The 27,388-nt window shown below is 30.6% G+C and overlaps 2 protein-coding genes and 1 pseudogene across 2 annotated transcripts; all 3 read left to right on the forward strand.

Moving 5' to 3' along the window:
• Window positions 1-13,718: 13,718 nt before the first annotated feature.
• Window positions 13,719-15,482, forward strand: LOC130934820 (mitochondrial metalloendopeptidase OMA1-like; annotated as a pseudogene).
• Window positions 15,483-19,719: 4,237 nt separating this feature from the next.
• On the forward strand, window positions 19,720-20,867 carry LOC130934821 (uncharacterized). Its single transcript, XM_057864350.1, has 2 exons — window positions 19,720-20,744; window positions 20,855-20,867. Exons 1-2 carry the CDS (start codon window positions 19,720-19,722, stop codon window positions 20,865-20,867), a joined length of 1,038 nt encoding a protein of 345 aa, XP_057720333.1.
• Window positions 20,868-25,989: 5,122 nt separating this feature from the next.
• LOC130934822 (pectinesterase inhibitor 1-like) lies at window positions 25,990-26,562 on the forward strand. Its single transcript, XM_057864351.1, has one exon. The coding sequence runs from the start codon at window positions 25,990-25,992 to the stop codon at window positions 26,560-26,562; it is 573 nt and encodes a 190-aa protein (XP_057720334.1).
• The last annotated feature ends 826 nt before the right edge of the window (window positions 26,563-27,388 follow it).

Genomic DNA, 27,388 nt, shown 5'->3' on the forward strand with positions numbered 1-27,388 from the left:
TGTAAAATTATGAATTTTTTTATTAATTAATTAACAAAAATTTATAATTTTATTCTATTAGTAATGAAAAAATATTTCAAAAGAATCTCATCATTGGAGATTGAATCTCAAAATAATTCATCAACCTCTTCTAATAAAAGGAGGTTTTTAAAATTCGAAATAGAGAGTCTTATTATTTTATTATTTTAATTTATTGGTTAAATAATTTAAAGAATAATTATATTTTATAACATCATAGTATAATTATAAAAATTATTATTATATTATATATATTTTTTCCACACTAATAGAATATTTTGGATCCATCACTGTCTATTTATATATTTTTTTAATTAAATAATTAACTATCACTATAATTAAATTTATGATAATGAAATAATTAAATTTATAATAAATAAATAATTAATTAAAATTTTTCACAATAGTATAATAAAATTTTATTATAAAATACTAAATATATAATTTTTATATACAGTAGTTAATTGATAGCTGATGTTTTGTGGACACTTAGCATAATTAAATAATTTATTATAGAAAAATTAATTTAATTTAAGTTATTACTTTTTAGATGGTAAAAATATATTTTATTATTTTAAAATATAACTATATATGTTTTAAACCTAGTTCAAAATTAGATAAGCTCAAAACTTCTTTGATATTATTTCCATTATAAGAAAGTCTCAAAGAAATAAGAATGAAATCAAAATGAAGATACATACAACCAAGGGGTGGGATCTTTGTGTCATAAATGAAATTCACATACATTCCCTATTTCATGGTACACTATTACAAAGGTACATACTACATACCCTGTATTTTGTAAAATGGTTGAGATGACCCTATTTAAGTATTTAGTATGAGTGAGGTAATTAAAGAATAATTATAATATAAAAATATCATGTAAAAATTTCTATTTTTTTTATAAGCAAGTGATATATATTTTTTTATTACTTATTCTTCTTATCACTTACCATTTTAATGCATGTTTGGAACTATTAATATTCTTTTCAAAATCAATTTCAGTTTCTCTTAAATCAAATTCTTAACTTCTCTCAATCACATTATTATCCATTAAATACAATAATTCTCTGTAAAAATTATGAAAGTTAAATTAAAATTTTTTAACAATTTTTACTATACAACTTATATTTTACATATAGATTATTAAAAAATAAAAAATAAAATATAAATATAAACAAAAATTTAAAAATAATTTTTTTAAAATAATTATTAACTCATCATATTAAAATCAATAAATAAGCATACATATGAATATTAAATAAAATATTAAAATAATTAAAATCATGACCTACTAGTACACATATAGAATAATTTGGAAAATACAATAAGACGTATAGTTTAAAATTTGATAATATTAATTATAAATATTTATTAATTATAGACATGATAGGTATGAAATTATGAATATTATGAGTACAAATTATGGATGTTATGTGTATGAATTTATGGATGTTATGAGTAAATTTATCAATTGAATAAATTAAATTAAGAATTTGACATTTTTTTAAATTCAATTATGATCAAATTTAAAAATATTTGTGTTAACTTTATAGTTACTTATGCAATAACTAAAAAATGATATGTGTATGAATGTAATATCTAATAAACATGAATTTAATTTTTAGATGTTATTTGTATGTAATTATGGATGTTATGTATATGAACGTATGCATGTTATGTGTATGAATATAGTAGTACAATATAATTATAAATACACATAGAAACACACACAAAAAAATCAGTTTATTACCATACCTCATCAAAACTAGTGTGATTTTTCATATTCTCAAAAATTGGTTGACTGACAACAATCTCGTCGGGTGAGTCCGTCTGTTGTTCAAATTCTTCATCAGCACCTTCTACCATAGGTACTGTATTAAGGTCGAATTCAATTGTCATACTATTTGTAATGATAAAGACGACTTCTTGTAAAATTTATTGTCCTATTCTAAATTTTTAATTGTGCTTGCAATGGTATTAGAGTTGTGAATTTTGAATGAAAATAATTGAATTAATAGAAACAAAACTATATTAGGATAACTTGCAGGTTTTGTATCTCCATTGAATGATAATAAATGACTTAACAAAAATAAAAAATAAATTACAATTAACTCATTTAATACAAATTATCATTACCATTTTTTATAATTATTATTAGTCTTTATCAGGCACGGACCTAGGCACAACAGTGAGGTGGCACTTGCCCCCACTGTGTTTTTAATTTTTTTTTTTTAAAAATAGTTATAGGCTCCATTTCAAATTTTAAATGATCCCATTACAAATAAATTAAATTCAATTAGCCAAAATTTTAAATTTACTTTTTTATTTTTCTATCATTTTGACTATTATTTAATCTAATTAAATTTAGTTCTTATGTCGTCACTCTTTTATTCCATTAAACCCTCCTCTTATTTTTATATTTTTAACTTTTTTTTCTATTTCTTGTCTAATGGTCATCCTCTCTTCATCAAAAGGTAAATTTCAAATTCTCCATATTTTTTATATAGCTCTCCATGACTCTATATATGTATTTTCCAATTTCATTGTTTCTCTTTTGATATTTTCAATTAAAAATATTTAATTCAAATAATTATAGTTTAGGTATTAATATAATGTTTTATTCTTTTCATGACTTTATATATTTTATTTTATTCTCAATTTATTCATCCTTATTACTTATTTTTTTTTACTTTTGTTCTATTATATATACCTAGATTGCATATAAAATTTTAAAATAAATTGATTAATTTAATAATTTAAAATTAATTTTTTATTTTTAGAAATAATAATAAAAAATATTTTAATTACAATACATAATTAAACAGATGCATAAAATTTTTCATTTAACATTATATCAAAATTAAATAAAAAATATATATAACAAATTTAATTATTTTAAAAAGAAAGAAAAAAATTATAAACTAAGTTTCTATTATTTTATATAAACATACTTTTCATATACCGATTTAATTTTTTTTAGTATTTATATATAATTCTAATTTCAAATTATAAATACCAGTGTATCGTTAGGTGCTAATGTGCCAATAATTGATTCAATTTTTTATTATTAAATGTGTATAAAAAAATTAGTTTGGATAACAAATTATCTATAATTTAATTAAAATATTTTAAGTTCAAGTTTTAGAAATAAAAAATTATTTTTTTATAAATTATATATAATAATGAATAGTATTTTAAGAATAAAAGTGTTTACTAATTCTTTTTAATTTTTATATCTTTATATAATTAATAAAATTTAATAAAATTTATTTTAGTATATATATTTTTGCCCCCACTTCTAAAATTTTCTAGGTCTGTCACAGGTCTTTATTGTACTTTTAAATATAAAAATCAAATCATAAAAAATATTAAATATTGATTATAAGAATGCTTAATACTAAGAAATATGATATTATAATTAATATCATTAATAAATGGGATTAATAAAAATATGATAAATAGATTGATAGAAGAATAAAATAAAAAATAAAACTATTATTAAATTATATAAATAAAATAAATTATAAAAAATTTTAGTTAATTATCGTTGAAAATTTTTTGTTACCAAATTTTTTTCATTTAATATTTACTCTCCCCATCCATAATTTTAATCCAATGTATATATAGCCCATCCATAATATTCCATACAATACATAGATAGACATATTTAAATGACATACACATGAAGGATAATTAAATAGCTCAGAACCTTAGAAAGAAGGTAAGGGTCCCCATCCCATACCTGAAAAGAAAATGTTACAAAAACAATGCCATCAAATGATAAATTTCTATGACCAAAATATATTAATTATTATATTATTAAATATGTGAACTCCACCTACTCTATAATTCCATATATATATATATATATATATATATATATATATATTTTGGTTTCCCACGGTATCTCCCAACCCGACAAGTCAAGAACTAATCCGCCGCGGTACTGAGCTCCATTTAAGGGTTTGCCGCTGGCCAATGGGTTGCTGCATGCACAAGGCGGGATTCGAACTCCCGACACTTGCTTAAACAGACTAGTGAGCTAACCACTAGACCAATCCAACTTGGTTAATTCCATATATATATATATATATATTCTTGACTTTCCCCTCTCTCTCTCTCTCACCCTCAAGCCGGCCTAGCCCATTACTCTCTTTTCTTTCTAAAAATCTTTTCCTTTTTTTTTATATAAAAAAATATATTTTTTACTAATAAATCAAAGACATTTAAGCATGTTTGGAAACATGAAATAATTCCAATTATAAGCCAACCCATAAAGATCTCTCTATCTCTCTTCTTTTCTTTTCTTTTTAGTTATATTTTTTTTCTAAACGAAAGAGATTAATAAGCATGTTTGAATCATGAAATTCCAATTATCATCATTATAACCCATATCAATATATTTAAATCAAAACACACCCTTCTCAACCTTCCATTTCAATTACGCACACAAAAACATCATACTATGAACTCTAATTCCAAAAGATCACAACCACCATTATCACCACTCTCATTACTAGTTCTCACCCTCTCTTTGTTCTTATTAAAAAAATACTACTTATACAATAAAATTCAGTTTTTGATCAATTTTTAATATTATTTAATTATTTTTTTATTAAAGATATATCTTTATTTTTTAGATACATATTTACAATTAAACTTAATTTAAATTTTAAAAACTTAAATTTTTCTAACTTTTTATCCACTTTATAGTTAGTTATTATTTCTTTCCTTCTTTTACGTTATTTATATAAGAGACACAATTTCTTCTTTTTTTTCTTTTACGTTACATTCTTAAGTCTTAACAATGAGAAGCACCTCTCATCTTTGAGCTCATCCTCATCGGTGAAGTCAGGTAACACCTTTTTCTTCTTTTTTTTAATTATTATTATTATTATTATTATTATTATTATTATTATTATTATTATTATTATTAAATCAATGAAGTTTTTAAATTCAGTAAAGTTTTTAAAATCAATTAAACTCACTTCAATTTGTTTTTATTTAAAACATTTAAAATTTATATCAAAAACACATCTAAAATTAAATAAACAACACAAATACATTTAAAATTATGTATTAGCACATCTAAATTATTGTTATTGTAGTTTTAAATTACATATTGAACACAAAAAATTAAACTCAAATACACATAAAAAATTATAAGAATACATCTAAATATTTTATTAACACATCTAAAATTTATGTAAAAAAATTTATATATATATAAGAATATAATGAATAACATAAATACATCTAAAATTAAGTATAAACTTATATATATATATAAGAATATAATAAATAACATAAATATATAGACACAAAAAAAATAACATAAATATATCTAAAATTATAAGAATGCATTTTAAAAGTAATGCGAAAAAAACAGAACAACAACATAATAAAGCCTAAAATGACAAAGAAAGAAAATGAAGAAAGAGAAAAATAAAATAGAATACCTATGAGAGAAAGAAAAGTAAAAAATATAGTAAACTCAAAAAAGAAAAGGGATTAATGAGAAGAGGAATGAATGAATTGAAAGCCTGCTTCCATTTATAGATCAAGCAACAGCAGCACCAACACGAGTTTGTGGGTATTTCACAACATAGGAAAATAAATTTTGAATTTTAACTAATTTAATTTTTGTATGTATATTTAAATCGTAATACATTAATAATTAAATATATTAAATTCGAAACAAAATTTTAAAATTAAAATTAAAATTTTAAATTTTAGTTTTATTTAATTTGTATTTTAAATGTGTATTTAATTTTAAAAAGATACTAAATTTATTTATAATTTTTAGATGTACACAACTAGAAAATGGATTAATACAGACAGATTTACAGACGGATTTAGTCTTTATTACAGACGGATTTTTGGTTACCGACAAAATTACCGACGGATTTTGTCCCTCTGTAAAAGCCCCGTCGGAAATTATTTACCGACGGATTTTTTTTCCGTCGGAAAATTACAGACTGATTTTTACCAGTTACCGACGGATTTTTCCTCTGTAAATTTTCTATGCATTTTCCAAAGGCGACGAACTTTCCGACGGATTTTCCGTCTGTAATTACAGACGGATTTTCCGACAGATTTTCCGTCTGTAATTACAAACGGATTTTCCGACGGATTTTCCGTCTATAATTACAGATGGATTTTCCGACGGATTTTCCGTCTGTAATTACAGACGAATTTTTAGACGGATTTTTCGTCTGTAATTACAGACGGATTTTCCGACAGATTTTCCGTCTGTAATTTGAACTTTGGAAAATCATCTTACATTCTAATTACAGATAGAAAATCCGTCTGTAAATCCGTCAGTAAGGTAAAATAGAATTTTTTATTTTTCTAATTACAAAATAAACTTATTTTCATACAAAATAAATATAAATTTAATAAATACAAATTTTTATTGATGGTATAAAAATAGAAAAACACACCAGTGAGTACAAAACGCTTTCTTTATAATAAGAAGCAATTATTTCCATGCAATAATACAATCTAAATACATTAGATGACAAATAACTACTAGTGGACTCATCAAGATTCAACATCCTAATTTATGGATAGCTTCATTCTTTCTTGAGCTTCTTAGTGATGATGGCAATATACTTGCTTCTTGAGATTTTTGGTCCATCAAAATTATTCGCTGCTTCCCACTTTCTGAACAGAGGATGTCTACCTTACTATATCCGATCTACACTCAGACAACAAATAAGACAATTATTAGAAAAAAGAACCAAAAAGAAGTTGTTACCACTGCAGTTACTTTTTAAAGATCATGGACACTGCCAAATAGCAATAAATAGTTTTTGAGAGAGAGAGAGAGAGAGAGAGAGAGAGAGAAACCTGAGAGACAATTATCAATCACATACTACTTCTATAGTGTGGCAGCGCATAATTAAATATTTGTACAGGTGTAACAGAACCATAGCTCATTACAGCCAACATTAGTCAATTCACTGAGCGCACTCTTGGTCTAAGTGGAATTCATCCCCAATTTAACTCCAAAAGTTCAGTCCAAGTATTGCCTCCTAAATATATTTTGAAGCATTCTAGAAGCATTCATGAAAACTATGAAAGCTGACCTTTAGACTTGGTAGAAAAGGACTCAACATCAGAACTCAATCTGGAACCAGTTCCACTGCTGGAGATGCTTGTATCATTAAAGCTATTCTCAAATATTCCCGAGCCCATTGACTGTAATGGGCCAAAACCTCCTTTATAATTATCACCTTTGTTCTTTATAATCTGTATATTACATGAATTGCCTTTTGATTAAATGATGCACACTATTAGAATTTAAAATAAACAAAAATTAAAAAGAAAATCACATCCAGTCATACCTTGTTTTTATCAATCTCATTAGCTTTCCTTTTCATTTCATCCTTTGCTTCTCTAATCTTGTCCTCCCTCATCTGTCTGTGCAGCTTCTCTTCATGACTCTCCATCTCACAGTATTGCTTAACTTGTGCAACAGTCACATTTTTCTTGTGTCCAAGAGAGATTAAAATCAGGTCAAATGCACATTTGCAAATACTTTTTTGGATCTTGAGAGCAACATATGACTGCCAAAAAAATTAAAACAGAAGCAAAATACTAACTTAGAGATGATCTAAAAATGAAAATACTGGTTCACTAAAATATAAACCATGAGATCCCATGTGTTTAATGTTACAACAAAGGAGCATGAGATATAAACCAAATCAGCATAAGAACCTATTCAAGGATTAAAAACAGAATTAAAAAAATAAATACTGCAATCAGAGTAAAATATGAAGTAAAATATTTTAGGGGAAAAAAAAGGAGGGATTTATTAAAATAAGAGTAAAAAAAAGGAGGGATTTATTTATTTATTTTGAAGGTTGTGAAGAACACACCATTTTCCATCATGGATTGCAATTGCTTGACTGCATCCTGGTTGCAAATACCCATCTTCAACTGAAACAAGGACAAATCTTCAACTGAAACAAGGAAGATTCTACCCATTAAAGAAAGAGAAACTAAAATTGATTGATTCAGGTTCCCCAATGGGTTAGAGAAGAAGGTGAGGGTTGCTAATGCTTCTCCACCATGAAAGGATTCAAACTTTGTTTTGTTCAAGTCATGTGAAAGCATGGAAGGGAAAGGGTGGTGGTGTTGTTTTTGGAAAAAGTATAATCAAAAGCTGAAAAATATATATAGGACTACTAAATTTCAACATCATCAACAACCACCTTAGATTATTTTTCTGTTACATAACTCCAATTATTAATAAGATACACACCAATTAATTAAAACACTTTTTCATAAATAAATAAAGAACTAGTTAACCTTGGTAAGAAGGATTTGGGCTCCTGCATATTTAAGATCCCAATTAAATTCTGTTACGCTAGCACTTATCGATTCTTCTTGTATGTACTTCAAATACGCAGGCTTCCTCGTAGCCATGTATAACCATGTTGCTGCCCACATAAGTTCATCCTGTATTATCCAATAATTATCAGTCCCGTCATCTCTATCATTATCATTTCTATCACCATCATCACCCTGGTTCTCTTCTTGAAACTCAGATAGATCAATGTCACCAGACTCCACACTGCAAGGGGGAAAAAGTTAAAAAAATGCAGTTAGCACAAAATAGCTTTTTGATGAATTACACATAAGAATTTGCAACTTCTCTTCTCTCTCTATTACTTTTTTACTTCTCTCCAACCAAACAAAACTTAAAAATTGTGTTACTTATATTATTTGTATGTATGTTTAATATTAGATTTTTTAATAGATATTTAATCGTATACTATAATAAGAGTAATAAAGTAGTTTAACTCAATCACCTATTACTTACAAATGTTTTAAGTGCATGAATTTGATTAGAATATTATCAATCCATAACACTTAAAGTTGTTTAAGCATTTGTATTGTAATTTCTATTTTTAAAAGTACAGGAGAAAAAAGACACATAATATACCAGCAAAAGGTTCCAATATTTCCATTTCACCAATGAAATCTTCAACTCCCAATAGGAATTGGAATAAAAATCAACTAAAGACTCAAAACTATATCAATCTACTGCTGCTTCAATTCCTTGTGATTACAATAATGATAATATTATGAATGTTCTGTTTGCCAATGATCTCAGACACAAATAGAAAATTTATCTTTATAAACTCTTTTGTTGTCCCATTTTGGGTTAAGCAAAGATAGAGACATTTTGTTTATCTTTTTCTCTAAATAGTTGTGTTGTGTCTTCCAATGTCTCTATCTTTGTTCTGAGATGGTTACCAAATAAGACGATGATCGTCGAGCTTTTTAGCTTGCCATGGTGGCAGGATCAGCTCCAGGCTTAGCACCAATGGCGAAGAACTCGATGATGACTTCTAATGGCATGCCCTTTGTCTTAGGAACTTTGATACCATTGAGTCCAATTTGATGCAGCAAGAATGGGAATGAAGATGTGACCATCAATCTGCTGATCCAAAATGTGAGTGCACAAATTGAGATGCATATTCTTTTCACACTTGTTGGGAAAATCTCTTGAACAACAAGAAAAGGCTAAAGCAAATTTAAACTACATAATAAATTTTAAAATTGTAGCTAAACTTACCCCCTGCCTGAAATATCCATAAGTTTTTGGAAAGAGCAATGCAAGTGAGCATAGAAAATGTTATAATGACATTTACGAGTAAAGAAGCTGATGTTTCAGTATTTCCAAAATTTGAAAGAAGTGCTCCAACACCTGCTTCCTCAAGGATTTTACCATAAGTGCTGATAAGTTATGATAAGATTAATTCAATTTTGAAAATAAAAAGAAAAGTAGTGTTTAATCAACAACCTCACAAGTAGCTTCACCAATCTGCGAACGCCATTGGAGGAATGCTTCCGCAACTGATTCACGTGCCTCCCAATGTCAGTCTCCTGCAAGGAAAAACCAAACACCATTATACAGGAAAATAAAATTAATTCAAAAAAAAGAAGCTAAGTTACCTTCAACGCTTGGAACTACATCTCTGCCACCAGTTCAACAAGAAAACTTATGTGTTAATAACTACTAACATTTAGATGATTAATATGAGGAAGAATTAGAATTTTATACCTTCAAAATAGAAGATCCATCAAATTTAGTACTATATTCTTCAGGGACCTTCCAAGTTATAATTAAGAAAACCTCAGGTCACCAAGTTCAAATAAAACAACAAGGCAATACACAATAAACAAGTTTCAAGAGCACAATGACAAAAGAAATATTAAAAACTATAGAAAGCAATGGCCTACCATGAATTTTAGGTCAAAAAAGCTTCGATTGCAGAAAATAATTCATCAAAATCAGAGTAAACCTGCAGATTCAAACAAAGCACAAAAGTAGAGTATGATAAATCTAAAAATGGCACAGAAAAATTAAGCCCTAAGATTTATCACGAAGAACAGAATCACAAAATCAGGATATATATACCTGAAATTTGAGATGGTTACGAGAAGAACTAAGAGAGCGAGTTGAGATTAGATGGAAGAGGAGCCAGAGGGAGCAGATGCGATGAGAGCGGCGGCAAAGAGAGATCTGCGACGATGGGAGTAGATGCGACGAGAGCGGCGGCGGCGGAGGGATCTCGTGCGACGCAAAGGATGATAGAGAGATATTGTGCGACGCAACGGCGGCAGCTGCAGCGGCGGAAGAAGCAGCCATGGAGAGAAGAATGAAGTAGCTCGTGCTACAGAGAGAAGAAGAAGAAGCTCATGTTCGATATGAAAGAAGCTCGTGTTTCATTTAGGTTTAATTGAATATTTTTCGACGGAAAATTTAAATTACAGACGGAAAATCCGTCTGTAATAATTAAATAAAACGCGCATCTTGTCTACTTAATTACAGACGGGAAATCCGTCTGTAATCATTTCACGAAAAAAAAAAATTAATTTTTTCGACGGAATTATAGACGGATTCTCTTTTCCGTCTGTAATTTATGCTAATCTATTTTTTTTATTTTCCGACAAAAAAATCCCTCTGAAATTCCGTCTGTATTTCAGTGGGATAAAATCCGTCGGAAATATCCGTCTGTAATAACTAATTTTCTAGTAGTGGTATTTGTTTTACTTATTTTTTAAATTATTATAATAAAAAATTGAAAATTGTACAACTTCTAAAGGATACCTAATTAAATTATTTTCTTTTTCCCATAAATTGACTAATTTCTTATGAAAAATGTTATCTACCATATGATATATATAATATTAAATCTTAGACGACAAATTAACAGGTCAATATATATTTTATATTTTATTAAACATAAATAATTGACTTAATAATTGATTTTTAATATATATTTATTATAATCATTTTAAAAATTTGCGTATTAAATTTTTTATTATAACAAAAGAGAAAAGATCAAATTTATTATTTTCTCAAAAAAAAATTATTTTTCTAATAATATTTATTTACAATATAAATTCAGTTATTATTTTAATTATGTTCATGTAAATTTATTAATTAAAAATTATTAAATAATTTAATATATATTTATCTAATAATTTTTAATTATTAATTTTACATAAAAATAAATTAAACAAATCTTGACTTCATATTTATGTCATGGGATATAAGACCACTAGTCAAAACTTTTACTACTAATATGTGATTGTGACTTTTCAATTTCCATGTAGACTCGTAACATATTTACATTGCATTTACACCGTCAAGGTCAAAAGAATGTTGTCCGCATAAAGCAATAAAGCATAAGTGACCATTTATTACTCCTAGAGTTTCAAAATAAAACCAAAAATCATTGGTACATAAATACATAAGAGAAATTCTCCATATACAAGCATTTTTTTTATACAAGTCTTTACAAGTTATTATATTAACGCGCTTGAACGCACGTTCTTCTTCCTCTTCCTCTTCTTCTTTTTTTCTTTTGTTTCTTACTTTCTCTTTCTCCTTCTTCAACCGTTACTGCACAATTTCACTGCACCGTCTTCTTCTTCTTGCTGCACATTCTTCTTCCTCTTCCTCCTCTTCTTCTTCTTCTTTTCTTTCGTTTTTTGCCTTCTCTTTCTCCTTCTTCATTTACGTGCTTTTCTCTTTGTTTTCTTTTTTCGTTATTCTTGATTTCCATTATTTTTTGATATCAAGCTCTGAAATCATTTTTGAAGAAGAAGAAGCAGCAGAATATGAGGAGGAGAAAGAGAAAGAGTTCTGAATTATGCATAAAGTGTCCTTTGGGCGTATTTTCTATAATTGTTTGGGTGTATTTTCTGTAATCGTTTGGGTGTATTTCTGAAGTTTCATTATTTTCAAAACGATTTCAAAGCTTGATTTCAGAAACCATGAAAATCGAAAAAAAGAAGTAAGAATACCAGTAATAAACGAGTAAAACAACTAATGAAAAGGCAAAAAGAATAACGAAGAAATATCGTTTGGGTGTATTTTCTATAATCGTTTGGGTGTATTTTCTATAATCGTTTGGGTGTATTTCTGAAGTTCTATTATTTTCAAAACGATTTCAAAGTTTGATTTCAGAAACCATGAAAATCGAAAAAAAAGAAGCAAGAATACCAGTAATAAATGCAAGTAAAACAACTAATGAAAAGGCAAAGAGAATAACGAAGAAATATCGTTTGGGTGTATTTTCTATAATCATTTGGGTGTATTTCTGTAATCGTTTGGGTGCATTTCTGAAGTTTTATTATCTTCAAAACGATTTCAAAGCTTGATTTCAGAAACCATGAAAATCGAAAAAAAACGAAGCAAGAATACCAGTAATAAACGCAAATAAAACAACTAATGAAAAGGCAAAGAGAATAACGAAGAAATACATAGAAGAGGAGGAAGAAGAAGAAGAAGGAGAAGAAGAGGAAGAGGAAGAGGAAGAGGAAGATGAGTTGTTCATAATCCACGGTGAGTGAAGAAGAAGAAGAAAAAGAAGAAGAGGAAGAGGAAGAGGAAAAGGAAGATGAAGATGAGTTGTTCATAATTCACGGTGAGTGAAGAAGAAGAGGAAGAGGAAGAGGAAGAGGAAGAGGAAGAGGAGTCGTTCATAATTCACGGTGAGTGTAGCGCTTTGGAAATTAAATAACGCATTAAAAGATTCTAATGTGTAGCAACTTGTAAAACTTGTAAGTCAAAAAGACTTGTATGTGTAGCAAGCCCCAATACATAAATCTTTGACTAAAGTAATTTCACTCCAAAATTCTCATTAATATTTCGGTAATCATTCTCCTTATTAGCAGTAATCCAGAATGTTGTCTCTTCAAATTTTTTTATTTATAAATAATCAAATAATTAAATAGATTGTATTACTATTATTATCAAACATGGCTATGGATATCACACCTTCGTTACTCTCTTCTCTAGTGGCGCTACTCTTCCATTTATTTGTCAATCCTCAAATGCAACCAACAAAATTGTGGAAGTGAACAAAATGTCCACCACAACCCTAAACCCTATAAACCCTTCATTTTCTTCAAAAAATTCTAAACTCAAAACCCGGTAGTGCAAATGGTGCAGATCTAATTACCCTCGCAAATTACACAATCCGTGTTGTTTCGTTCCAATATTACCAACACCATTAGTCTTCAACTGATTCAGATGCCAAAGATCATTACTTGACGCATTTCGGTTACGACAATGGCGCATTATGCTGCTTCTGGTGTTACGGCATGGTTAACGTTCGTCGATCGTGTTTCTAGTGATTCGCCAACTGATCATTGTTCGCTACCGAAATATGCGGAATCCTAGACTTGTATTCTTTTTAGTGTTGGTCGGGTCAGGGATATTGATTACTATGCATTTTTGGAATTTAGAAACAGTTCCATATACCAAGAGAACCCGCTGCATTTTGTTATCTAATGACATGGAGAGGCAACTTGGTGAGGCTGAATTCGAGAACATGAAGGCGAGTTTCAAGCGAAAGATCTTGCCTCCCATACACCCTCAGAGTGTGAGGATAAGGATGCTATCAATGGAAATCATTGATACCTTGCAGAGAGGGTTGAGCAAGGAACAAGTTTGGAGTGATGTTGGTTATGCATCAGCATATGTCACAGGGTTTGAAGGGGATACTGAGGAGACTTTGAAATTATTGACTAATGCTAATGCTTATTGTAAGGCAGAGAGTGGTTGGCACAAGGAAGATGAAATCCTTGATGACAGTTGGGTTCAGCAAATTAGAAAGAAAGGGCCAGCTGCCTCACATCTCGATGGATTGAATTGGGAGGTTCTTGTTGTCAATGAGTCGGATGTCAATGCCTTTTGGCTACCTGGTGGTAAGATTGTTGTGTACACCTGATTGTTAGAGCATTTTAAAAGTGATGCTGAGATTGCCACTATAATTGGACATGAGGTATAATTGTGCTTTGTTTAACTAATTGTTTTCTCAGTTTAAGATTTGTAGGAGGTTCTTGGTTTATTAATTCGTCTGAAAGATATCTATGCTTATTTGTCTGTTTTTTCTTCTTAATTAGGTTGGTCATGCTTTGGCCCGACACACCGCTGAATATATGACGAAGAGATTGTGGTTTGCTATCCTGCAGTTTATTCTTTATCGATTTGTCACCCCGGAAATCATCACCATAATGTCTTCTCTTTTCTTGAGGCTACCACTCTATGGACTGTATAACTTCGTTCATGTCTTTCTAATAAGTCAATTTCCTCTGTGGTTCTTTGATTATACTTGTTGCATTTTACTTAACATCATGTTTGTCATGGCTCTCAAAATAGTGTAGAATGCTGTTGTGGATTGCTTTAGTGCTTTATTCCACATAACATATTAGTTCATGGAAGATTTTGATAGTTCCAAGCAAATAAGAACTCCATTTCATTTACCATATGCTTTACCATAATTTCAATTGAGGGAATGATAGTTGATATCTTTTCTGAATAAAATTTGTGAGTGAGATTGGATTTAATAATTCATTTAAAACTCTGGTGTTTGTTGTGATACAGTAATCAAATTTTGACATGTCTTTCCTCATTCATCCTCAATTGTAGTTCCCTTGAGACATTATTGTGTGCCATCTATCAGCATGTCAATGTTGTTTTAAATTTTGGATTATGCTTAAATAATCATCTACATGCTGCTTGTACTTGTTTCTCTTGGTAGATATTTTGTTGAAGTGGAAACTTTTCCTTTTTAAAATTTTTATAACTAAATCCTGTTTTCAGGATGGAAATGGAAGCGGATTACATTGGCATGCTCTTAATTGCTTCCGCCGGATATGATCCACGGGTGGCGCCCACAGTGTATGAGAAGCTGGGAAAAGTCAAGGGTGAGTGGGCAGTTTGGGACTATCTCTTCACTCATCCATCTGGAAGAAAGAGAGCAGAGTTGCTCTCCCAGGCCAAAATAATGGAAGAAGCATTCACCATATACAAGAATGCTAGGTTTGGAAGATGTATTGAAGGATTTCTTTGGACCAACATAACTTATATTACTACACCAGAATCAACAAAGAACTTGTGGATGAAACTTAAAAGAATTCTGTTTTAGCCAAAAGAAAAGCTAGACAATTTTCTGTATGATGAATTTTGTCAACAATTTAGTTTCATAGATAGATGTTTGTTAAGTAAAGTGTTAATTGTACAGCGCTTCAAAGAAAATTAATGATTAGATCATCTGGTCTAACATCTCAAAGGTGTTTCTAAGGTAGAAGGGACTATTTTTTCATGTGTTCAATACATATTATTGCAACAACCAAATCAAGTATGCTCATATAAAAGGTTAAAAAAGTATTGTTCAATGTATTTTTTAGGAATTTGCTCGTGATGGATTAGGGAAGTCTTCTCTATTTGGGAAGAAAGGTAGTGCTGCTTTGATAGAGTGAAAAGGCTTTTGGTATTACACTGTTGAGAGATGGAGAAATGGTAGTGCTGCCTTGATAGAGTGAAAAGCTGTTCAGTCAATTGAACCTCAAGTTTATGACTATGCATGCAAGGTTGATATTATCATGCTTACAAAGGATTATATGAAACTGGGGGCAGGATAAAGGTCAGGATTAGGAGAAAAGACTTTCACAACCGGTTAAAAAAAGGAGGAAGGATGCTTATGGGTTCAGCCTCAATAGGTGATGATGGTATCGATGTTGACAAAGGAGGTGGATGAGAAACAGAAAAAGAATGTTAAATGCCATATATTTTGTTGAGATAGTTAGCACATTTCTTTGAATGATATATCATTATTCTTTATTTTATGATGAAAAATATAATAAATCATGAAGCTAAGCCACCTTTCTAAGTATTCTTTTTATATAATTTTTCAATAAGAAAAAAATGGTTGATTTCCATATAATTTCTTTGTTTTCAAAATAATTTTTTTCAATATTTACTTATTTTAAAAATTAACAGATTGTTATATATACAATTAAAACCCCTTACATATCCTTAAGGATTTATCACTGGCCAATAGAGTATTACATGTAGAAAGGAAGATTAATGAGCTAATCATTCAATCACACTAAATTTTATTATCTATCTTATTTATATCCAAAATACAAAATATCCCTCACTGTTTTTAAAAATCTTTGAAAATAGTATATTGTAAGTCAATATCAAGGTTGCGAGAACCGGACCGGTCAATAAACCGGTGAGGTTACTGGTTCAATAGTTTATTGGTTCGACCGGAGTTCAATCGTCGGTTTAATTAAATATTAAATAAAATTATTAAAAAACTTAAAATAATCTTAAGTATATAAATTCAATAATTTCTAACTTAATAAAATTTAATATTTCACATAATAAATTATCCATTACTTAATATTAGAGGTTCACAAACAACTTCAAACATCAAAGTTTATAACTAAACAAAAAAAAAACGTACATAATGACAAACCCATAATGTTTTACATTCAAAAGAAACAATTACTAGCAAGTTTTCAACTAATCAAAGGTGCAACTCATCAAAAATCATAATTATCATTAAGTGTTCTAACATCTCCATCATAAACAGGTAATCCAAAGCCACCATCATCAGAAGTACCACCAAAAGAAGCTGTATTTGAAGAATCAGCAACATTAGGCAAATCCACATCAAGTTCCACATCTCCTCCATCTAATAAAATAAAATAGAAAACCAAGCAGAAAATACAGGCATATTGAGAATCTTGAACAGCATTATCTTGTGGGTGTAAGTATTCAAGCAGAAAATACATGTATATTGAGCCTTGTTATTTTTGTCATACTTCACTGTAAAATACTGCCAAGCTGGATCAGATTTACCTCTGGATGAACCAGTTTGAGAATCTTGAACAGCATTATCTTGTGGTTGTGGGTTACTTTGTGATTGTTCCATCTATAACAATCAAAAAATCAAAGACCAGAAAACAACTTCAGAAAACCATGAAAATAATGAAACAGCAAGCATATTCAGAAGCAGCAAAAAATGTTCATCATGAAGCAGCAAACAGAAGCAGCAAAACATATTCAAAATAAAAAACATCAATCATGAAAATAATGAAACAGCAATCATATTCAGAAGCAGCAAAAAATATTCATCATGATTCATGAAGCAGCAAACAGAAGCAGCAAAACATATTCAAAATCAAAAACATCAATCATGAAAATAATGAAAAAGCAAACATATTCAGAAGCAGCAAAACATATTCAAAATAAAAAACATCAATCATGAAAATAATGAAACAGCAATCAAAATAACCTCAGAAAATCAAAAACATAAATCAAGAAGGCAGCATAGAACAGGCGAGCTCATAAATCAAGATCAGAACTTCAGAAAATCAAAATCCAAAATCAAGAAGGCAGCATAGAACAGGCGAGCTCAGAAATCAAGATCAGAACCTCAGAAAATCAAAATCAAGAAGCATAGAACTCATAAATCATAATCAGAATTCAAAAGAAAGCAAGTTCAAAATCAAGAAGACAAGAACAGAGTCTTACCGGCGAATGAGGAGGCGGGCTCGGCGAGCTCGGCGACGAGGAGGCGGGCTCGGCCGATGGTGGTCGCGACTGTTGTGGATGGTTGTGGGTGGCGAATGAGGAGGCGGGCTCGGCGACGTTCGGCGACGAGGAGGCGGGCTCAGCGAGAAGCAGAACGCGGTGGTGGTCGCAGCTGCTGTGGATGGCTGTGGGTGGCTCGATGGTTTCTGGAAGCTGGAGCTTGGTGGCAATAGTGGCCTTGGTGGGTGAATGGCCGCTGGCGCTGAATGCACTTGGAAAGGGGAAGAAAGGGGAGATTACTCAGATTAGGGTTAGTGGCATAGTGGGTTAGGTTACAACTTTCGCGTACGCCTTTCTCTTTTTTTTAAAAAAAAAAAAAAACCAAAACGACGTCATTTGGCATCTGAAATTGCAAACCACTAAACCGCCAAAAAATCAGACGGTTCTTCTGGTTCGTTGGTTAACTGTCGGTTCGACCGATTTTTTTACTGGTTCTTTGCCAGTCGGTTTTCGACGTTATCCGGACTGGCTAGGTAACTGGCTCCCGGTTATTCCGGTTGAATCGGCCGGTCCGGTCCGATTTTCAGAACCATGGTCAATATCTTTATCTTTTAAAACCTTGTATCAATTTAATTATTATGTTATTTTCTATTAAAAAAGTTTGCTTATCAAATTTGGTATGGTCGATTTGATTTGCATTAAATATTTGCATTTTTTATGATCGAATCTAATATCTATATTCTTTATGTTTGAATTCGATCTGCACATTTACCGGATATCGAATACTATCTGTAAAATAGAAAATATATTAGAAAAACTTATTTCTACATGAGAAAAAGTTAATAAACTTCTTTTTTATTCTGATAAACATCTTTTTTTTATCCTTTTAAACATATTTATTCCAAAAATATCATTAAACCAATCTTTTTAAATAACAAAAAATAAAATAATATGACATATATGAATTGTTCTTGCTGAGTTTGGCCGGTGTATAGCTCGTCCGTCGATGAATGTCTTCAAGCTTCTCGTCAGGATGAGTTATACGTCGGCAAGGAGAGAACAAGGGGGTGAGTACCTGCAAAAGACACTCCGACGCTCAAGTCAGTAAGTGTTTAAGAGGTATATAATAATTCTATGAATATAGAATGTAAGACATGAAATGAAAGTTATCATGTGTTATGTTGTGTTTATAATAATTCTATGAATATAGAATGTATTATTGAGATTAGATATAGAAGGTTCTTTTTATAGGCATAAAATTGATGTTATAACCGTTTGGTCATTAAGATAGAAATGATGGTCATTAAGTCGGTAATGAAAGTATCAGTTACAAACAAAAGAATGAATGATAGTTAACACTGAGTTATAACTCATAATGCATAATAAAGACTGAGTTATAAGGTGACGGATCACAGCCCCCAAGCTTTGTCCGCCGATCATATGATCCAGGCTAAGCTTAGAAAATAAAATGAGTTATAACTCGATTAAAAGATGAGTGAATAATGATATGTATATAACTGTTACACTATTCACTTTATGCTATTAAATTTTATGTTACTATTTGTTTAATGTAAAAAATTAAACAGGCAATTTATTATTATTGCACGAATAATATCCCTCGTCATACTGTAACTGCTAGAAACATCCTCTTGGAGAAAAGCTCGGGTTATCATAAGGCTTGAAGGTCGGCCCCGAAAGCAATAGCTCGGCGTCGACTCCTAGAGACTGAGCTCTCCCTCCAGGTATCCATACAAGAACAATTGGCGCCCACCGTGAGACCGAGAATATAACCCTCTTTCTCTATATATTATCGGCCTCGAGGTTCCCGTCTTGAAGTCATGGCTGAACAACCTCCACCTTCGCCATCCGAATTGCTCCGGATGGTGACCGAGTTGCGGCAAGTTGTGGCTGAGGAGAACCAAAGAATGGCAAATCAAATCGCCAACTTGAATAACGCTCGAACTGAAAATAATGACCGACAAGAACGGACAGAAGAGGCCGAGCAGCAGTCAGGGCCAACACACGTCTCAGACACTGCTCGGCAGGAAGAGGAGCGGCCCGAACATAATGAGAATACTCAGAAAAATATCGAAGATGACGATCAGGAAAGTTCCCCTGGACCATTCACGGCGGAGGTGATGAACTTCGTGCTGCCCCGAAGGTTTACCCTGCCGACCACTCTAACTCCATATGATGGGTTAGATGATCCAAAGAAATACATCAAAAAGTTCACCTCCATAATGATAGTAAACGGTGCATCTGATAAAGTTTTGTGTCATTGTTTTCCATCTTATTTAGACGGTCCTGCACTTGATTGGTTTTGCTCTTTGCCTGCAGGTTCCATTTCTCGATTCCGAGACATATCAAAACCTTTTGAGGAGCACTTTGCTGGATCCGCCATCTACCTCCACGACTCCGATTACCTGAACACGGTCAAACAGGGTCAGCACGAAAGCCTCAAGGACTACATGACGCACTTCACAAAGATAGCCATAGGCATACCCAATCTCCACCCTGAGGTAGAACTACACGCCATAAAAAGTGGATTAAGACCAGGAAAGTTCCAAGAAACTATTGCTGTGGCCAAACCAAAAACTATGGTCGAATTCCGTGAAAAAGCTAAAGGACAGATTGACATCGAAGAACTCCGACAAGCTCGGAAAATAGAAAAGCCTCACTACAAAGACGACGACAAGCCACGGGACAGCAAGATGAATTTCAAACCAGTCTCACGATATGAGACGTACACCAAATTCAACACCAAACGCGATGACATCATCAAGGAGATCTTGAATTCAAAGTTAATCAAACCATCACGAAAAGCTGGTAATTACCCAGATTCAAAAGACACTCCGACGCTCAAGTCAGTAAGTGTTTAAGAGGTATATAATAATTCTATGAATATAGAATGTAAGACATGAAATGAAAGTTATCATGTGTTATGTTGTGTTTATAATAATTCTATGAATATAGAATGTATTATTGAGATTAGATATAGAAGGTTCTTTTTATAGGCATAAAATTGATGTTATAACCGTTTGGTCATTAAGATAGAAATGATGGTCATCAAGTCGGTAATGAAGGTGTCAGTTACAAACAAAAGAATGAATGATAGTTAACACCGAGTTATAACTCATAATGCATAATAAAGACTGAGTTATAAGGTGACGGATCACAGCCCCCAAGCTTTGTCCGCCGATCATATGATCCAGGCTAAGCTTAGAAAATAAAATGAGTTATAACTCGATTAAAAGATGAGTGAATAATGATATGGTGAGCCCCCAAGCTTAGTCGGGTTATTATGTCGGCACTTATTCAAAAAATAATTGAGTGATAAGAGTCATTCAATCAAGATAGTTGTGTGGGGGATACTTTTCCACTTAAGAACAATTTTAGCATTTGATTGTATATGAACTGAAAAGTTCAGAGATAGATGTCCATTGACAGAATCGATTGTATGATCCGAGGATATAATGGTTAATTGTCTTGGAAATTTTTCCGACCCACAACAACTTATTGATAAATTTCTCTCTCAAAGCAATTATTTATTGAATATTTACAATTTATAGTGAAGGTTTGACATGAATAAGATAAATTGAGAAAATGAATAGGCATAAAGTCGCAACATATATTGAATAATATATATTGTAAAAGTAAAATAGTTCAAAGTAAAAAAAATATACCTTAAAGTTGATAATTATAGAGAAGAAGACGACATATATGAATGTCATACATGCCAAATGTGAATATCTGAATTTTGTTTTGTAGGACATGCTTTAATTTGATAATAAAGCAGTAAGATAACAGTTATTGATGAATTATACATTTAGTATAATGTTTCTAGCAGTTACAGTATGACGAGGGATATTCCTCGTGTAATAATAGTAAATTGTCTGTTTAATTTTCTACATTAAACAAATAGTAACATAAAATTTAATAGTATAAAATGAATAGTGTAACAGTTATATACAATTGATATATAATTAATTTTTGATGGAATCCAATTTTAATATTTAAACTCATCATTACTGTCATTTAATTGTATAAATGAAATCATTAAGCAGTAAGAATATAATACATAAGAAATAAAAATGCAATTGACATGGTTGTTATATGTCATTATTGTATAGAACATATATTGAGTTTTGAATATAACTAATAAATCAGTAAGTATTAGTTACTCAAAATATAAATGTAAAAGTATGTTGAATAAAATATATAATTTTACTTGTGTAAATAGAGAACTTTGAAAAAAAATAAGCAAATTTGATAAGTGAATTTGTGCTCGGATTGATTGAAAACCGAGTTCGTTTCGGGTTGATTGAAAGCCGAGTTTATTCTCGGATTGGTTCATTAATCGATTATGAGATGTGAAATATTATGATATGTAAAAATGAAGCAATTTGAATGTATAAAGTAAATACTTTATAAAAAGTTACGATAGATTATATTTTGATAAGAGGTATTAAATAAAATCTTAAAAAAGATTGTTAAGATTGGTTCAAAAATTTGAATGTAAATCAAATTTTATGAACCTAAGGGGAGTGGGAATTATTTTACTCGTCCCCACAGACGGCGCCAATTGTTCTTGCTGAGTTTGGCCGGTGTATAGCTCGTCCGTCGATGAATGTCTTCAAGCTTCTCGTCGGGATGAGTTATACGTCGGCAAGGAGAGAACAAGGGGGTGAGTACCTGCAAAAGACACTCCGACGCTCAAGTCAGTAAGTGTTTAAGAGGTATATAATAATTCTATGAATATAGAATGTAAGACATGAAATGAAAGTTATCATGTGTTATGTTGTGTTTATAATAATTCTATAAATATAGAATGTATTATTGAGATTAGATATAGAAGGTTCTTTTTATAGGCATAAAATTGATGTTATAACCGTTTGGTCATTAAGATAGAAATGATGGTCATTAAGTCGGTAATGAAGGTGTCAGTTACAAACAAAAGAATGAATGATAGTTAACATCGAGTTATAACTCATAATGCATAATAAAGACTGAGTTATAAGGTGACGGATCATGAATAATAATTATTAATAGAAATAAAACATTAAAATAACATATATATTATTTATTTTTATTTATTATCTTCCTTTGCTCTGAACTTCTTTTACCACCGATTCCAACAAATAGTCTCTCTCTTGCTTCTTCGTTTCTTGCTGGATGTTTTAGTTTTAGCCTTTTTCTGCTTCCTCCTTTCATATTATTGCTACCGCCTATTGCGAGTTCAACATTTGAGACAATTTGCATTCCTCCATGGTCTTCTTTCACTGCTGAAATTGGTTCAGGTAAGGCATAATTAGTGTAATATTGTGGGCTATGGGTATTGGTGGGATGTGTTGGTGGTTGTGTGAGAGGTCTGGTTCTATATTTTGGTTTAAGTTTTGATGTTGCTTAGTGATACATAACGTATATCTCGACAATCTTCACAAACGTACGGCAATCTTCACAAACGAATATCTCATCACAAAACAGAATCAAACAATAACTGACCCACAAGATCCGGACGAGTTATGTAAAACTCGGCAACGTCATTGACAAGTCAAACGTAAACATTAAGGATAACTTTGGCAAAAATGGAGGATCCCGAGATAGGCTATAACCAAACAATCTAAAACCCCTATATAAGCAGATATGTAATCTCGGAGTAAAACAGATCACATAGCTCACTCTGATTTATTATAATCACTTCTCATAACTTATATTTTTACTTGAGCGTCAGAGTACGTTTTACAGATGCTCCTGCCGCGGTGTTCCAATTCAGCCGACTTGTAACTCTCCCACCCGAATTCGATCAGCAACAGAAGAAGTTACCATACCTCGGCTACATACGTACAGAACACTTAGTATATTGAAATGTGTGGTGGTCAGGACGAGGTTCAATATGGACCAGGGTTAATTGGTTTTAGTGGTTTAGTAGGGCTTTATTTGTCTCATTAACTGCAAGGTTTGAAAAATTTTTTAGGAGGTTTACAAATGTTGTTTTCGTAAAGGGCTTGTGCTGATTTGATTCCCTTTTGGTGTTCTTTTGGTTTGAGTTTTTTTTTGTCTTTAAGTCTCCATCCTATTTAAGTGGCTCTCAACTCTGAGCTCCAAGCCTCCTTTACCCCTTGATTCGTTGCAGCAACTTCAATAAATTTAGAGCAGTTTCTGCTTTCATGTCTTATGGCTCAATTTGGGAAAACAATTTAAATAAGTTCTTTTGAAAAAAGAGTTTAAAGTATAAGGACTTTTATTAATAGCAGTTTATAAATAGGTTATTTTGTGTTTGAATTTTTAGTTATAAAAGTACTTATTTTAAAATTGTAGCATTTGAATAAATAACTCAAAAAATATAATTTGTTTTTTCACAAAAAATAGATATTAAAACAACGAAGATAACCAGCGATGGACCCAGGTGGTGGATTAGGGGGCATTTGCCCCCACTCTTTTTTTTTTAAATATATACATACATAATATACTTTTATTTTAAATTTAAAATGACCTATTATAAATAAATTTATCCTAATTATTTAAAGCTTCAAATCCACTTTATCTTTTTATCATTTTGACTATTAGTTAACAAAATCAAATTTAGTCTTCTCTCATTCTCAAATCTAAGCAGTCATCACTCCTTTATTCTCTTAAATCCTCTTTTTAGTTTCAACCTTTTTTTTATTCCTTTTCATCAGCCATGTGAATAATCCTTCCACTTCGCAATTGCATACACCAAATGACAATAAAAATTTATTTGACACACTTCGATTTTAAAACTGTCCCACCGGGCGTGCCAATTTATTTTGTCGATTTTTAGCAAAATCGATGGTGGTTCGATTCTAATAGTCTGGGAGCGAAACCAACTCCTCTAGATACCAGTTTTCTATACGTGCATCAAAGCGTCTTCGATTAGACGAATATTGAAATAAAAAATAAACTAAAATTTGTAAAAGAATAAAAGAAGTTAAAAGCCATGAATTCAAAAAGAAAATTGGTTGAAATCGAAAAAATTGCGTTGAAATTTAAAGAAAGCAATAAAGTGCCTTCGACTGGGTCAAAGGGCTTTGACATGAAATTTAAAGGTGTTGAAAAGATAAATTGAAAAGATAAAGACATGGAAGGAACCCTACAGATAATTAACTCGAAGCAGACTCAGAAAGTTTCTGGGAATGTGAGTGTGCGTGAGTAATTTTTGAATCAAAGTTTCAACCTTTATTCTCTAACACTTTCTAGTATTTATAATCTATTTCTGTAACCGATCACTAATTACACAGTGTTGTTCGTATGCGCAGTCCTTGATAACTGTTCTCGCTCCTTTACCAATAAAACGTTACCCATCAATTTCTCACGTGATGAAAGCCCTCAACTTCTCGACTTATGTAACCATTCGATTCACAATTTTAAGTGATCATTCAATTTTCACTCAAATACTTGTTCGACGAAGTCTGCTCGATTTAATCGAATATGCATCGAACAACTCTTGACCAATGCCTGCGCATGCTTCTTTTAAGCATCCATTTCCACTTCAAATTAGCTCACCTTAATAAAAAATATTTTTAGACTAAGAATTCTATAACGAATTAATTTCAATTGAAACCACTATATCCTATAATAATTTCTATAAATATAAAAAAATTATAATTTCATCTAATATATTAAAAAGTTGCAATCTAATAAATTTATTTTTTAAACAATTTATATACGTAACTTATCCTAAAATTAAGAATAATAATAATAATCATATTTTAAAGAAGTTAATTCTAGCAACCTAATGGCCAATACAACGTGACACAAGATACCGTCAAGGTTAAAAGAATGTGGTCCGTGTAAAATACAAGTGGCCACTTATTACTGCTCAAGTTTCAGAATAAAACGGAAAATCATTCGTACCTTGATACATAATAGAAATCTTTGACTAAAGTGATTTCATTCCAAAATTCTAATTAATTTTTCGGGAATCATTCTCCTTATTAGTAGTAAGCCATAGTGTGATGACACAGTGGTATCTCTTCAATTTTTTTTTTTTTTTTATAAATAGGTTCATATTGATACATCATCAAACTCAAATAATCAAATAGTTTGTATTACTATTATTATTCTCTGTAATTTTTTTCTTTTTCAACATGGCCATGGATATCAAACCTTCGCTACTCTCTTTTCTAGTGGTGCTACTCTTCCTTTTGTTTGCTCAATCCTCAAATGCAACCAACAAAATTGTTGAAGTGAACAAAATTTGCAACACAACCATACACCCTTCATTTTGTTCAAAAATTCTAAACTCAAAACCCGGTGGTACAAACCGTGCAGATCTAATTACCCTTGTAAATTACACAATTGGTGTTGTTCGTTCCAACGTTACAAACACAATTCGTCTCATTAAGTCTCTAATAAGAAATTCAACTAATTCAGATGCGAAAGATCATTACGAATTGTGTTTGAAACATTTCGATTACGACGAAGGCGCATTAGGCGAAGTGGAATACGCTGAGAAAATGCTGAAGGCGAAGGATTACCAAGGTGTTAATGTTGCTGCTTCTGGTGTTATGGCGACGGTTGATGGTTGTGTTTTTGGTGATTCACCAAGTGATCCTGTTTTTCCTGATCATTCTTCGCTACCGAAATATGCTGAATATGTGAAGCAAGTTGCGGATATTATTTGTGCCATTTGTAACTATTTGACGGGTATTTATAAGTAATTGTAGGTTAGTTAATTGGGTTTGTACTTCTTAGGCTGCGTTTGTTTTTGAGAACAGAACATGACAAGACATTAAGAACAGAACAAGACAAGACACTAATGAATAGAGACACAAAATTTTACAAAATTTTGTGTTCATGTATTTTGTTTGGTGATAAACTAGAACAAATTATGAAAATCTAATTTATTCTCATTTTTTTATTCCAAAAATTTGAGATGAAAAATATAATAATAAAAAATATAATTATGAAAAATTAACAAAAATAATGAAAGAAAAAATAAAAAATAAGTTGTATTTCTTGTTAGTGTCTTCGTGTCCTTTCTATTAGGATGGACACAAAATACACTAATTCAGTGTCTCTGAACACATTGTTTCTGTCCATGTTTCTTCTGTCAAATACGATCGTGTATCTCTGTGTCCTTGTCTCAGTGTCTTGTTTCTGTAAACAAACACAATGTAAAAAGGAGTGTTAGGATGGTACAATTTGTGATTTGTAGTCATCAATTAGTTATTATTACTATTTTTAATGATGTAGAATTTATAATGTAGTGATTATTTACCTTTTGTACTGATTAAGTGTTAGTTCTTAAACTTTCTCTTATGTAAAAGTTACTTTGTAAGTAGTAATGAAATAAAATTATGAATTTTTAGTTTGACTTACATGTGATTATGTGAAAGACATCTCATTGATAAAATAATGTGTAGAGTGTGTCAAAAAAGAACATATTTTTTACTAACATAAAATATATTGAAAAGGTAAAAAACAGAGGCCCACATCTAAAATGCTAAATCGCAAGTTGTGCATTCATCAATCTTTTTTCTTATT

Source organism: Arachis stenosperma, chromosome 6 (genome assembly GCF_014773155.1).
Source record: "Arachis stenosperma cultivar V10309 chromosome 6, arast.V10309.gnm1.PFL2, whole genome shotgun sequence".
NCBI classification, from domain to species: Eukaryota; Viridiplantae; Streptophyta; class Magnoliopsida; order Fabales; family Fabaceae; genus Arachis; species Arachis stenosperma.

What these genes read in the sequence shown, in the direction of transcription:
- LOC130934821 (XM_057864350.1), top strand. Translation starts at nt 19,720, where the DNA reads ATGGCTGAACAACCTCCACCTTCGCCATCCGAATTGCTCCGGATGGTG.
- LOC130934822 (XM_057864351.1), top strand. Translation starts at nt 25,990, where the DNA reads ATGGCCATGGATATCAAACCTTCGCTACTCTCTTTTCTAGTGGTGCTA.